At 44.5% G+C, this 14,150-nt stretch overlaps 1 protein-coding gene across 46 annotated transcripts in view; it reads left to right on the forward strand.

Moving 5' to 3' along the window:
- FIP1L1 (factor interacting with PAPOLA and CPSF1) overlaps positions 1–14,150 on the forward strand; it is a 50,508-nt gene that overhangs the window by 14,512 nt on the left and 21,846 nt on the right. For 20 of the 46 annotated variants that reach the window (XM_040966660.1, XM_040966646.1, XM_040966626.1 and 17 more), the window contains 4 exons: positions 3,183–3,292; positions 9,167–9,274; positions 11,102–11,195; positions 13,458–13,614. In XM_040966660.1, coding sequence (XP_040822594.1) covers positions 3,183–3,292; positions 9,167–9,274; positions 11,102–11,195; positions 13,458–13,614 — 469 coding nt within the window. Of the gene's footprint in view, positions 1–3,182; positions 3,293–9,163; positions 9,275–11,101; positions 11,196–13,457; positions 13,615–14,150 lie in introns of all 46 variants that reach the window. The other 26 variants (XM_040966654.1, XM_040966658.1, XM_040966665.1 and 23 more) reach the window with 5 other exon arrangements.

The raw sequence follows: 14,150 nt of genomic DNA on the forward strand, positions 1-14,150 counted from the left end.
AAGCAGAACTGTTAGTCCTCAGTGTGTCTCCTCGTTGCTGGCTTAGGATTCAGCTTTCTTTGCCCTGCCTCACTCAGTCACTCTTTTCATCTGCTTCCAAAATATTGTTTTGCTGCTTTCCCATTACTTTTGTTTTTGTGGGTTTAAACAAAATTATGATAGATTACTTATGATATTCTACTTTTCACCATTCACCCTAACATTATGTGGTGTTTTTATAAATTATTAGTTTTTAGTAAATATTTTAAATAGTTGCATAAACTATTATGTTGTATACCACAATTTAACAAGTTTCTTTTATCTTGTTGTAATGTTAAACTTTCATGAGTGATACTGTGATGGACAGTCCAAGGGAATTCCAAACAATAACTTAAAGATTTTGAGAATAGTGGTAACATAATTTGGGTGAATATTTGCTTTTTGTAATTACAGATTTTTGTCAAAGCTTGGATTTGTGAGTTTCTTTTCAGAAAGGCAGTCATGCTGTCTTCAGTTGTTGGGTCAGGTGAAGGGGTGATTCCTGGTGTGGTGGGCAGTACCAGAAGACAGTGAACTGGGTGGTGATTGTGCAGGCTGAGCAGCAAGGCTACCAGGATTGTGAGGTTCTCTGGGTGGTGTCAGAGCGTCAGCTTATCATGAAGAGACCGAGGAGAAAAGAAAAGTTTTACGTGTGTGTATCTGCCTACTCCCTGTCCTGTCTTCCTCAGCCTTCTGGTGTTGGGCAGATTCCTTCATTTGGGCCTTTTTCTCTCCTCCTTTCCTCTCTCTCCCACTTCCCAGCCCTTCTTCAGTCCTCATGCCCAGCATTTCACTGAGCAGTGACCAGGCCAGGAGTGCATTAGGCTCTGGCAGGGCAAGGAGGAGGTGGTTTTACAAGGGAGACCCTGCAGTCTTGGAGTTTAGCAGTCTTAATGGGAAAGATAGGTTTGAAGGAAGCCAGAGTGGCAAAGACTGTAGGTGTGAGCGTCGTGTCCTGTGACGGGCTTGGAGAAGTAGCACGCTTACCCACAGGCCAAGGAGCTGTCCTCTGGGTGCTTGGGATGCAAATTCAGCTCATAGCGGCAGACAGGGATCACCTAAGAAAGTAGCCTGAGATAATGGTGCTAGTGAGACGCTCCACGACCTGAATTAAAAAGTGCTGTGGAGACCAGTGTTGATGAGGAAACAAACACTACTGCAAGGAGGTTTTGTGTGATGACTCTGTGGCACAGGGAGAGGGCGTAGGGAAGATAAAGAAGTCTTCTACCTTCTCTCTACTGATTCACTTCCCAGATGGCTGCAGGGGTCAGGGTTGGACGGGCTAAGTCAAGATTCCAGAACGCCTAGGTCTTCCACCTGAGTGTCAGGGAGCCAGTTGCTTGGACCATCTTCCACTGCCATCCCAAGCTGAATTGGAAGCAGAGTGCTGGTACTGCAGCTGGCGCTCTGGTCTGGGTTGTTGGCTGAGCTGCGGGTGGAGGGAGTTCAGTCATCTTTGCTGCCTGGGAGGCGCAGGGAGTTGGCTGTCAGTGATGGTATTAAGCCACACCCTTGGGACTGGGGTTGTAACTGGGTGTTGCTGACACCCCTAGAGAGTAATGCATTTGTGTTTATCCTGTAGACATTTTGTTCCTAACATTCACTGTGTTGCTGTGTCTGTTGTGTGTGTTTCCTAAGTTTGGGATTTTGTAATGTTTCGTGTTTGATGAGTGTGTTATGCTCACTTGTGCTGTTCCACTCTGACCCGTTCACCTGTCAAGCATCTGTTAAATCCATTCCTTTACCTCCATCGTGCTTGTGCTGATTGTCACCCTTCACTGAGACCCAGGCATCTTACTGACATGGATAGTTTTTAAGTTACAGAACTCATTTTCAAGTAACGATTATGGGTTGGATTGGGCGCTACTTAATGAGACATCTGGTTTTACTGACAAGGGTTTCTTCTCACACGGGGGGGAGGGCGGTGTTGGGAGGTGGATGATTTTTATAATTGAACCCCTGGTTCAAGTATGTATTTGAGATTCTTTGACTTTTTTTTTTAAGATTTATTTTTTTAAAGATTTATTTATTTTTATTACAAAGTCAGATATACAGAGAGGAGGATAGCGAGAAAGATCTTCTGTATGATGATTCACTCCCCAAGTGAGCGCAGCGGCCGATGCTATGCCAGTCCAAAGCCAGGAGCCAGGAACTTCTTCTGGGTCTCCCACGTGGGTGCAGGGTCCCAAAGCTTTGGGCCATCCTTGACTGCCTTCCCAGGCCACAAGCAGGGAGGTGGATGGGAAGTGGAGCTGCCAGGATTAGAACCAGTGCCCATATGGGATCCCAGGGCGTTCAAGGCGAGGACTTTAGCCGCTAGGCCACGCTGCTGGGCCCATGACCTGTTGTTTATAGGGACGGAGAATGATGCTGAATTTAGATGGGGCAGCATTTAAATAGGAGATAAAGTACAAAGTGATGTTTAAATAATAAAATAGGATAACTTGAACTTAGTTCAACTTTAACAACTTGCTGTTAATTTTAAGATAGGAAGGTAAGTTCAAAAACAAAGAAGCATAAGTTAGGTTAGATTTTAAGGGGACTACACTCGAAAGGATGTGATGGGGCAGAGGAGTTGGCAGAGCTTAGGGAAGTTATAAAGTAGACACTGCTTGGAAAGTTAACAAGAAGAAGTGCGATCGATGCTGAGACAGCTGACTAGAGTGGTATGCCTGGTGCTAGGAGAGCAGGAGAAGCAGCGTGGGAGTGCAGGAGCCACCCGGTGCTGTTGCTCTCCCTGGTAGCATGGTCTGAATAGGAACGGGGCAGCCTGGCTGCTCTGGCCCCTCAGTGTCCTCTGCGGGGCCGATGGCCCGAGTGGGGAAGGCTGCAGTGTCTTCCTGCTCTCTCAACCTCGAGATCATTGCCGCAACTTTGGACTTGGCTGAGCTGAACAGGAGGGGTTTATTCATGTTCCAGGGTGACTTGATGGGGCTTCTTAGTGGCATCAGTGTGAATTTGTAGTAACTGGAATCTTTTCATCTTGCGGTCCATCTTTGCTGCCTTTTGCCTAATGTTATTCTGAAATAGGTTAGTATTCCTTAATGTTCAGCAGTGAAATTTTTTTGGGTTTTAGTTCAAATTAAAGCAAATTTATTTTGACTTGTTAAGTGTATTGTACTTGAATGTTCTATTAAACAAGCACTAATGGCCTTTTTTTTAAGGTACAGCAGGGAAGAACTGGAAATTCAGAGAAAGAAGCACCTCTTCCACCTGCCAAAGCCGAGTTCACTTCTCCTCCCTCTTTGTTCAAGACTGGGGTCCCTCCGAGCAGGTTGGTTAGGCCCTGGCGGCTCAGTTCTTGTCAGGCACGGCATCCTCACCTCGTTCTGTGGTCTGCTCAGGGTAAACACTGCACAGCTGTCTGAAGCTGGAATGTGGGCTTGCTTGTAGCACCCAGCAGGCTCTCAGTGAAGCCCTTGTTGGGTGCTCTTAGATTGTGCAAGAAATGAAGGGTGGTATGTAGGTGTGTGTGTGTGTGTGTGTGTGTGAGAGAGAGAGAGAGAGAAAGAGTACAACATTTGGGAGAGGTGATCACTGTTCTTACTCTTTTCTGTGTTTACCGTACTTGACATAGAGAATGACTGAATGTCCGGAGACATTTTACTGATTTTAGTAAAAGGTTTTAGAAATTTCAGCCAGGACAATATTTCATATTCAAGTCACTTTTCTTTCTTCTTTTGGTTTGTGATGTAAGCATCTGTGTTTCACAAGATGCCAGATAGAAGAGGCAGATGTACTGGGCTATGTCCTTTCTGTTTAAACATAGCAGATAAATGCCTGTTAACCAACGGCTGGGGAAATGGAAGGGTAGGCTGGACCTAGGAAAGTCTGATGTCAGCAGTTTAATCTGGGGTTAGATTAGTAACCCAACTCTTACTAGTATTCTCTCTTCATTACAAATGTGTGTTGTAAGAGGTTAGATTTCCTAGTAGATGGATGCAGGAAGTGGCCTTAAGGGAGCTTCTGATTTACGACTGTGATAAACTTTCTTGAGCATTTAGCCAAAGTGAAGTATTATGTAACAGTCCTGGGTTTTTGTGGATTTTCATAGACAAATTAAATATAAGCTGAAGGTACGTACAGTCTCATAAAATGGCTAAGGACTCCATGATAACCGGTGAAGCTTGATCTTATTAATGTGTTGTATTCATTTTGAGTTTATTGTATTGCAGGATAAAATGCTGTTAAGAGCCAGGACTTAGGATGCAGACTTCTGAGGTTCAAAATTTAGCTCTGTGATTTCGCAGCTCTGTATCTTTGGGTAGAGTCCCCATGTTCGTAGACTTCAGTTTCCTGATTTGTAAAATGTAGTGATGGAACATCCCTCACAAGGTAGTTGTACAGATTGAATGGATTAATTCAAGTGTTTTAGGTCAGTACCTGGTACACAGAAAATAGTTGTAATTGAATTACTTAGGGATAAGAAACAGATAGCACTTTGTCTTTTTGTTCACTTATTTTGATTCGGGCCATGTTATGTAGGTTCTTGTATGTGAGAAGCTGAGTGGTGCTGTTGGATTTCATAGCAGTGAAATAATTCGATTTGAAGTTTGAAGTCTCAATATCATTGTTTTGCTGAGAAGAGACTAGAGTGATTAAGGGGAAGAGGCCAACTGGGAGGTGACAGCATTTGTCACTTGACAGCGACATGGGCTGGATATCGTGGAGATGGGTTGAAGTAGTCAGATACTGCATGTGTTTCAAAAGGTTACCTTGGTGGATTAGATGGATGTAGAAGGTCAGAAGAGTAAGGAAGAACCTGTATGTGGAGACCACTAAGGAGGAGTGGCTAGGAAAGTGGAAGAAAGCCCAGTGTGTGTCTTGAAAAAGTTGTTTTAAGAAGGAAGAATGAGGGACCCAGCGTGGTAGTCTAGTGGCCGAAGTCCTTGTTTTGCATGTGCCAGGATACCATATGGGTGCCGGTTTGTATCCCAGCTGCTCCACTTCCTTTCCAGCTCCCTGTTACTGGCCTGGGAAAGCAGTCTAAGGTGACCCAAAGCCTTGGGACTCTGCACTTGTGTGGGAGACCAGGGAAAAGCTCCTGGCTTCTGGCTTTGGATCAGTTCAGCTCCAGCCATTGCAGTCACTTAAGGAGTGAACCAGTGGATGGAAGATCTTTCTGTCTCTCCTTCTCTCTGTAAATCTAACTTTCCAATAAAAATAAATAAATCTTAAAAAAAAATTAGTCAAGAAGAAATAAGAGACAATTGAATTTTTTAAAATGCATGGACCATTCATTGGTGATCCTAAGCAGAATCATTTCAAGTAGTACATGGAATGGAAAAAAAATCTGGGAGTGGACTCAAAGACAAAATGGGAAGAGAGGGATTAGAAAATATAATATAGGAAATTTGATTCAGAAATGTGACACTTTTTAGAGGGAAAGGTGAGGTGAGGAAGTGTCTTCAAAATGGAGGGAATCGCAGTCTTCTGAGCACTTAGGGCAGTGAGTGGTGTAGACAGAGGCCCGAGAATGGATCCTGCAGGTGGACAGGTGGACAGGTGGCAGGAAGCAGCGGGGACATGGACCAGAGGGAGACAGTAGGGGGCGCCAGGCGATGGGCAGGATGTTGACGAGAATGGGAGCTGCCAAAGGTCTCCACTGCTTGCTTCCATTTTTCCTATAAAAATGTGAGGGAATGTTGAGTGAAAAGAGTTGAGTTAGCGTGATCAAACTAGGAGAAAGGAATGAAATTGCTAGGCAGTAATGGGAGGAAGAGGTGCCATTAAAGAGGGGTTGTTGTCTCTTATTGCATGATTGATCGATTGATTTGAGTGTTTTGGGAAGAGGGATGGACAGGTCATTCTTCCATCCGTAGGTTCACTTCTCAGATGATCACAGTGGCCAGTGCTGGGCCAGTCCAAGGCCAGGAGTTTCTTCAGTATCTATCACATCAGTGCAAGGGGCTTAAGTACTTGAGTCATATTCTGCTTTTTCTAGCCATTAGCAGAGAACTTGATCTGAAGTGGAAAAGCCAGAACACAAACTGGTACCCAGATGGGATGTTGATGTCGCAGGTAACACCTTTATTTTCTGAACACAGCAGTCCCAAGGGGTTGTTAGCAGGATGGGACAACTTAAAGAAAGCATTTTGTATTCTGGTAAGGATACGGAATTAGTACAATGAAAAATGATGACATAAGTCAAGAAGCCACATATTTCCAATTTTTTTTTTTGAGGCCAGTCATTGGTCGTTGTTTTAAGATAGGTAAGTCAGCTTGTTGGTATGTGTCCCTCAACTTTCTCAGGTATGCGTGTGTTCCGGAAGGGTGCCTAGAGCTGGGCTTAAATAGGGGTTGAAGCTGAATCAGATTTTTCAGATAAATACAGAAAGGTGGAAAGGCAGGTAAGTGTGTATGTGTGTGTGACAGAGCAGATGCAGGGAGTGGCTTCATCACTGCTAAACAAACAGTGGTCACTGCCACAAACCACGGAAATAGACCCACGTGGTCAGCACTATCACTTTGGTCTAAACAGACAGTAACCATTTACACACTTGGAGTTTATTTTCTGGTTTCATTGACTTTTCAACTGGAAGCACTCGTTGTGACGTGTTTTGCTGAACAATTATGTGTACTTCCTGTTTTATCTGTTAAATTTATGGAGTTGGAGCAGATGTATTTAACAGTAACTTGTGTTGACCTCAGGGAGGAGATGGTGATGTCACTCATTAAGGCATAACAGATGCTGGAGAGCCGGTGTTTAAGGGTGATAATGAGGCAGTACTACCCAGGGTTTTCACTTCATTTCTTAGTTTACAAGTAGGTAGATGTCAACCTGTCTGCACACAAGTTTTTATGCTTTTTGGTTTGCTTTTATTTCATCAGTAGAAGCATTGTCTTTCTAACTTTCAGTAGTGCCCGGCTAATTAGCATACTAAGTGCTCCATTTAATACATAGTAGATTGCCTAGTGGGTTTTTGTTGTTATTTTCTTCCACAGAATTGTTTGTTTCCTGGAAGTGGAGTTTGGAGGTATGGATGGAGGCAGATGAGTCTTCTCAGGGTGCAGAGTTCAGGAGAATGTGTCTGTAAAGGAATACCCCCGACCCTTTCCAGATCTGTACCCAAATAGCCAGCTGGTGTTGTGATTAATTGCCTAGGCTTGTAGAGTATTCTGCCTCCCCTGTTTTTTTTGAGTATAGACATACAGGAAAGGACATTGGGAATGTATGCTTTCTGAATTTTGACAAACTGCCGTGCTCGTGTAAGCCAGCACACAGAGTGATGAATACGCCAGAAAGCTTCGCTATGGCACCTGCATTTGTTCTTGGGCTTTCTAATGTTTTGACCAGAAAAAAAAAATCTTACTGAAAGTTTCAAGATAAAGTACATCTTCAGTACGTAGTGCAGCCATATTCACTAGTTACTAACATGTTGTCATTTGTTTTACAGTTTCTCAGAAATATTCTGAACTTTTAGAATGTTAATTATAAGCGTTTTGCCCCTTTACCTGCAGACACATCAACATTTGTATTCTGTGATCAAGGACATACAGAGTACAGTTTTTAAAGTCAGGCTGTCTATTGGTGATGTCAGCATTGCACTGTCGCCATTCCCCCTGTTACAGTTAACAAGTAATCAGTGGGGAGACTCAGTTTACCGGGAGTCTTAGCATCCTCGAATGCTTTGTACTTTGCTCCACTGTTCCACGTTCGTACTTAGTGTGATTATCACCTAACTCTGCTGACTCTTCTGCTGCTGCTTGCTTGTGACCAGTTAGGTTCATTAGTGCGGACTCTGGCTCAGAGCTGTGTGGGATGTGAGGCATCTGTGTGTGTATGACCTTGTCAGTTGGATGTCTAGACTGTCCCAAATTTGGTCTGGGAGCCTTTTCAGCCTGGTTCCTGTGTCCTTTTGGCACGCCATCATCTTGGTTTGGTTTTCTTGAAGAGTTCTTTACTCTTGGAAGTTACAGGATTGTCTTACACTTAGGCCACCTCGCCACGGGAAGCGGCTGTTTGCTCCGAGGCCTCTAGGTCCCCTTGGTGGGCAGCTGCGCAGTAGGAGTCCAGGTCAGCTGGTGGCTGTGCTCACTTTGTGCAAGTGTCAGGATTTGCTGGCTCTTCAGCCCTCACAGCTAGGAAAGTCTGCAATTTCAGTGTGAAAATCCCCTGTGTATTTTTCCTTAAAACACCAATCATGAAATTCTGGTTTTTGTACTTTAGGTCAACATCACTAGCTTCTTTCATCTTCTCTTACATAGCACAGTTCCCTTTCCTTCCCGTGAGGACTTTGCCTTTTCACCTTAGTGCACGGCTGGAGTTTCCACATCTGCCATTACAGAGGGCAAGCCTGTTACATGGCTCAAGGTTTGTGTGCACTTCTTTCTCAGACTGAAGAGAGTCAAAATTTTGGGCCACTTCATTCATTGTGTTTATATTCAGTTCTACCTTTTCCTCCATGCTTGTTGATCTCATTTCATGTTGCTTCATGGAAAAGACATTAAATGTAATTTTGCGGACAAGGCTTTTCAAAGATTCAGGGGGGAGATTCGGTGCTTTTTTCCTTTTACTCCACTCTTGTCAGAAACAGACTTTGTTTTGTTTCTAGTTATTCTTCTTTTGTTTATGTTTAAGCAAACAGATTCATAGATGTAGATTTTCGGTTGCTTTGAAAAAACATTGTTTCCTTGAAGATTGACAAGAATGTAAGTACTTTAAGTTTTGTGGGGTATGCCATTGGTTATGAATTTAACTGTTTTTGAATTTTACTTGATAAGAGTTCCATTTGAAGTGACATTTTAATGAAGTGCTTATTTACTGTGGATTTTTATGAAACATTTTAAAGTTGGTCCTGTTAACTGGCTGTATTAACAATACTCTTACCTGTTCCTGAAGAAAATAGGGAAAGAAATTACCTAAAATTTGAGTAAGATTTTGTGAAATGGCAAAAATTAATGTTGATTGGCAGCAGCATGGGAATTGACAGTGGACAGTAACCTGAAGGAGCCCTTGGTGGTTTTCTCATGTCTGTGTTTTGATATCGGACTATGTTGAGGATTTAATAACATGTCTGTTCAGATACTACCCAGTAGTCTTGGTACCACAGCAGACGCCTTGTGTGGCTTGAGTAGGATGACACTGTAGGAACATACTGAAGGAAGGATTCTTGTGGCGACTGCATGTGGACATCTGTCTCAGCAGGAATAGCTCCTCGTCTCAGGCTCAGCCGAGTGCTGCTTCCAGGAAAGCCGCTTCCAACGTCGGCAAGTGGCAGGACCGCTACGGGCGGGCCGAGTCCCCGGATCTGAGGTAAGGCCGCTTCCTCTCCATCTCGGCAGGGTGGCTTGGCTCTAGGGTGACAACTAACTGGACTGCACAACATGGTAATCCCTCCAAGTGATCCTCCAGGGTGCAGTAGATGGTTTGTTAATTACCATGTGAGAATCAGTTCTAACATATATCTTGCCACCTATGCTGGCCTCTTTTTAAAAATTGTATTTGTTTTCATTTTATTTGAAAGGCAGAGAGGGACAAACGAATGTATAGGGAGAGATCTTCCATCTGCTGGTTCACTACCCAAATGTCTACACCAGCTGGTGCGGGCCAGGCTGAAACCAGGAGTCTGGATCTGCCATCTTACCTTCTGCTGAGCAGGCAGGTGGCAGTGTAGATTGAGAGCATTTGAAGGCAATCTGGCATTTCTCTTACACACATTTTAGGATCCTTTCCACACATTTCCTCAAATTAGGGGAGTTTCTGCTGTTACTTTGCTGAACGGGCTTCCAGTCTGTTCTGTCTTTCCACACCTCCAGGAACTCTCAGCCACATGCATGTTTGGTCATTTTGATAGTACTTGATAAATCTCAAGCGTTTTTTTGTCGGATGTTTCTGAGAGTTGTCTTCTACTCGCGTATTCTTTATTCTCCCACACCCCGAGTTTTTGTTCAGCTTCCCTGTATGTTGTACTTGACATGTTGGAGTCTTCATTTTCAGTGTTTCTGTTTGATTTCTCTTAAATGTGTGTATCTCCCAGTGGAACTTCACTGTGTGTCATCTATGGATTTCTTTAACTCATATTTTTGCTTCTCTGGTTTGGAATAATCTTTCTATTTTAAATTCCTTTTAAGAAACTTAGATGGTCTTATTCACATTCTGATATTGAAGTGTTCCCTTTGGGGTCATAGTCTTCCTTGTTCATGTTTCTGTTTGTATTTAGGCATTTGTGGAAGACTTTCACCTGTGACAACTTTTCTCTTTGAAGTCGACCTGTATGGTTTAGTAGGGCGTGTGCTGGAGGGGCACAGGGCCAGAGTCTGGGCCTGCCAAGTGACCATGTGGTGTCGTACAGCTGCCACCTTCAGTGCCACTTGCTGTCCTGGCTGCTCCACATCCAGTCCCGCTTGCTGGTCATGTGCTGGGAAAGCAGTGAAGGACAGTCCATGTGTGTGGACCTCTGCCTCCACCTGGGGGATCCAGAAGAGCTTCCACCTGGCCCACCCTGTGTGTTACAGGCATTTGAGGAGTGAACCAGCAGTGGAAAGGGCTTGGCTATTTTTATTTACTTTAAGAAAAATGTCCAGACTGACGCCTTCATGAGCAGCAGGGAGAGGACGTGCACGGTCCACTGCCCGGGGTGAGCCTGCAGAGGCTGCGCCTCTGCCGCTGTGCCCTGCTTGTGCTGCACAGAGCACCTGTGTGTTCCCCAAGAGAGCAGGAAGCTCGGAGTGACCCAGTCGGGCGCTCAGTGGCCTCGGAGCCTTCCAGGGCAGCCAGAGGGAGCACCTGGAGACCGCGCCACACGCACACGTGAATTTCCAGTCAGCATGTGGAACTCCTGCAGTGACAGCCAGCAAGGGTCCCATTCAGCAGCTGACCCAGGTCCTTGGGACCCTGTCCCCCACGTGCAGTCCTCTGCTGGAGTTCCTCGCTCCTGGCTTGGCCTGAGCCCTGGCAGCCATTTGGGCGGCGAATCAGGATGAAGCATCTGTAACTGCCCTTCAAAGAAGTAAAATAAACCTTTACAAAATTAACAAAATATGTTGTGATCTGCATGTTAGTTTAGAGTACTTTACAAAAGGTTTTAGTTTTTATTTCTTAATGCAGGTTAAACCAATTTCTTCGATGTTTATGTTACAGGAGATTGCCTGGAGCAATCGATGTTATCGGTCAAACCATAACTATCAGCCGAGTAGAAGGAAGACGGCGAGCTAATGAAAACAGCAACATACAGGTTGAGTATTGAAAACTCTTCCCTTTTCCATCTGAAGACTGTATCTGTGTTCTAGCTTAATTGAGCAGTACGTATTTGTGCTATTGTGTTAGGATGGGAATTCAAAAACTTATGAGAAACTTTTTAGTGCATAAATTTTGGAAATCACTTTTTTATGAAAAAAATGTGTTTTATGTGAACTTTTTCAAAAACTCTTCATGTAAGTTTCTTCAGAATTTTTTTTAAGACTTATTTATATTTATTGGAAAGTCAGATATACAGAGAGGAACAGAGAAAGAGAGGAATATCTTCCATCCGATGATTCACTCTCCAAGTGAGTGTGACGGCCGGTGCTGCACCGAACTGGAGCTAGGAGCCAGGAACTTCATTCCAGATCTCCCACATGGGTGCAGGGTCCCAAGGCTTTGGGCTATCCTCAAATACTTTCCCAGGCCACAAGCAAGGAGCTGGATGGGAAGCAGGGCTGCGGTGATACGAACCAGCGCCCATATGGGATCCTGGGGTGTGCAAGGTGAGGACTTTAGGCACTAGGCTACTGTGCCACACCCCTTTTAAACTTAATTAATGTTTGGGCCCGGGATAGTAGCCTAGTGGCTAAATTCCTTGCCTTGCACAATCTGGGATCCCATATGGGTGCCAGTTAATGTCCCGGCAGCCCCCTGCTTTTGGCCTGGGAGAGCAGTCAGGCACAGCCCAAAGCCTTGGGACCCTGCACCCGTGTGGGGTACCCAGAAGAGCTCTGGGTCCTGGCTTCGGGTCGGTGTAGCACCAGCCTTGATGGCCGCTTGGGAAGTAAATCAATGGATGGAAGATCTTCCTCTCTGTCTCTCCTCCTCTCTGTATATCTGACTTTTTAATAAAAATAAATAAATCTTTAAACAAAAAAGGTGGCTAATTTCTAAAATCAAAGTCTTTCTCTTTTACTCAGTATTAAAACACCCTGATTTCTTACAATACATCTGTTCCTACTCTTGAGAAACACTGTCAGTGTAAGTCTTACTTGAATTAATTCCATTTACATGTTGAAAACATTGTAGAAATTACATATTCAAATGATATGTGTGAGTCAGCAAGGATTTGAGAATTTAAGTTGCATAATTGTAGTACGCTGACTGTTTTACTGTTTCTCCAAGCTGCATATGACATCCCTTGGGGATTTGTCAGACGCCACGCGTGTAGGTGCCACTGGGTGGCTGCTGAGTGCCTTGCTTCCCTGGGCCAGGGATGAGCGCTTTACAAACGCTAAAGTGACAGCTCATCTGCTTGCTTCCTGCTGGCGCGCCTTTCAGCCTCTTTGCAGCCTCTCCGTGTACATGGCTGCTGCTGTGGTTATTCCTTCTTGTTTGTATTCAGGTTTTAGTTTTTTATTGAAAAGAAACCTAGTTGCAGGGGTAGAGTGTTCGGTAGATGCAGATCTTTCCTCTGCTTGCTCACTCTCTCAAGTAGCTGCGGTGGCTGTAGCTGTGCCAGGCTGAAGCCAGGAGCCAGCAACTATGTCTGCATGGCTCGAGCCAGGAGCCATCTGGTGCTTTGCTGGCACTTCGGTAGGGAGCCTAGCTGGAAGCGGAGCAGCTGGCAGTGCAAGCAGCACCCATGGGGGCTGCTGGCGGCAAGGCAGGCCGGCCTGGTGCTGGCAGCAAGTGAGCAATTTCCTCACTTCCGCAGGATTAGATAACAAAGAAAATAACTGGCTACTAAGAAAAACTTTTTTCTAAAGATTTCTTTATTTTTATCGGAAGGTCAGATTTACAGAGAGAAACAGAAAGAGAGGAAGATCTTCCATCCGCTGGTTCACTCCCCAAGTAGCCACAGCAGCTGGAGCCGAGCTGATCCAAAGCCAGGAGCCAGGAGCTAGGAGCTTCCCCTGGGTGTTCCATGCAGGTGCAGGGTTCCTAGGTTTTAGGCCGTCCTCTACTGCTTTCCTTTGCCACAAGCAGGGAGCTGGAAGGAAAGTGAAGCAGCTGGGATACAAACTGACACCGGCATGGGATCGTGGTGCATGTAAAGCAAGAACTTTAGCCACGAAGCCACCTCACCAGACCCAAAAGAACATTTTTTGTAGGGAAGTTTTTGTTACTTTATGATTCCTTAAAGGTATTTTGGGTTGTGAGCTATTTTTTCCTAGGTTTTGGGGATTTTAAAAAGCATCTCTGTGAGTGGATGCTCACGTTTGTATAACTCAGTACACATGCGCTACATGGAAATACTGTCCTTACACAATATAAATGCGCATGGAGTTAACCCACTGCACTCTGCTTCCAGGTCCTTTCTGACAGATCTGCTGCTGAAGTGGACAACAATTTCAACAAGCCACCTCCATTTTTCCCTCCAGGAGCTCCTCCCACCCACCTTCCCCCGCCTCCCTTCCTCCCGCCGCCTCCCACTGTCAGCACCGCACCACCTCTGATTCCACCACCAGGTACAGAGCAAGCGGGACACGGGGTTGGGAGAGGAGTGGGTCTTGTGTTCCTTGCATTTTGAATTTAATAACCGAAATATGTAGCCAGAAGCACTATCTTGGTTAATTGCATTGCCTTAAAAGTGTTAGTGTATTTATTAAGTTGTTTTGACACATTCACACAGAAACATGCACATCTTGCTTTTTAATCTGTCTGAGATAATGAGTGCACTTAGTAAAATTGTGACTCAGAAAGAAGTGGCAGTGGCCCCAGACCAGAGTTGGTGGGATGTGTCCACCACAAGCTGCCATGTGGTAAATGTTAAAAGATGTGTTTAGAAATGCAGTGGGTTGAAAAATCTTACACTGATACTAAAATTAGGATTTCAGATTGTTGGTCTTCTGTTTATGTTATTTTCCTTTTAACAGATTATTGTTGAATTCCAGTAACCTGGTATTTACTTGTTTTGAACAATATAGAAAAGTAACAAATTTTTCTTTTAGGTTTATGTATGTATTAATTAAAATTCAGGTCAGTGATAGTGGATGAAAAATTG

Source organism: Ochotona curzoniae, unplaced genomic scaffold (genome assembly GCF_017591425.1).
Source record: "Ochotona curzoniae isolate NIBS_2020 unplaced genomic scaffold, NIBS_Ocur_1.0 scaffold_4506, whole genome shotgun sequence".
In the NCBI taxonomy this organism is placed as follows: Eukaryota; Metazoa; Chordata; class Mammalia; order Lagomorpha; family Ochotonidae; genus Ochotona; species Ochotona curzoniae.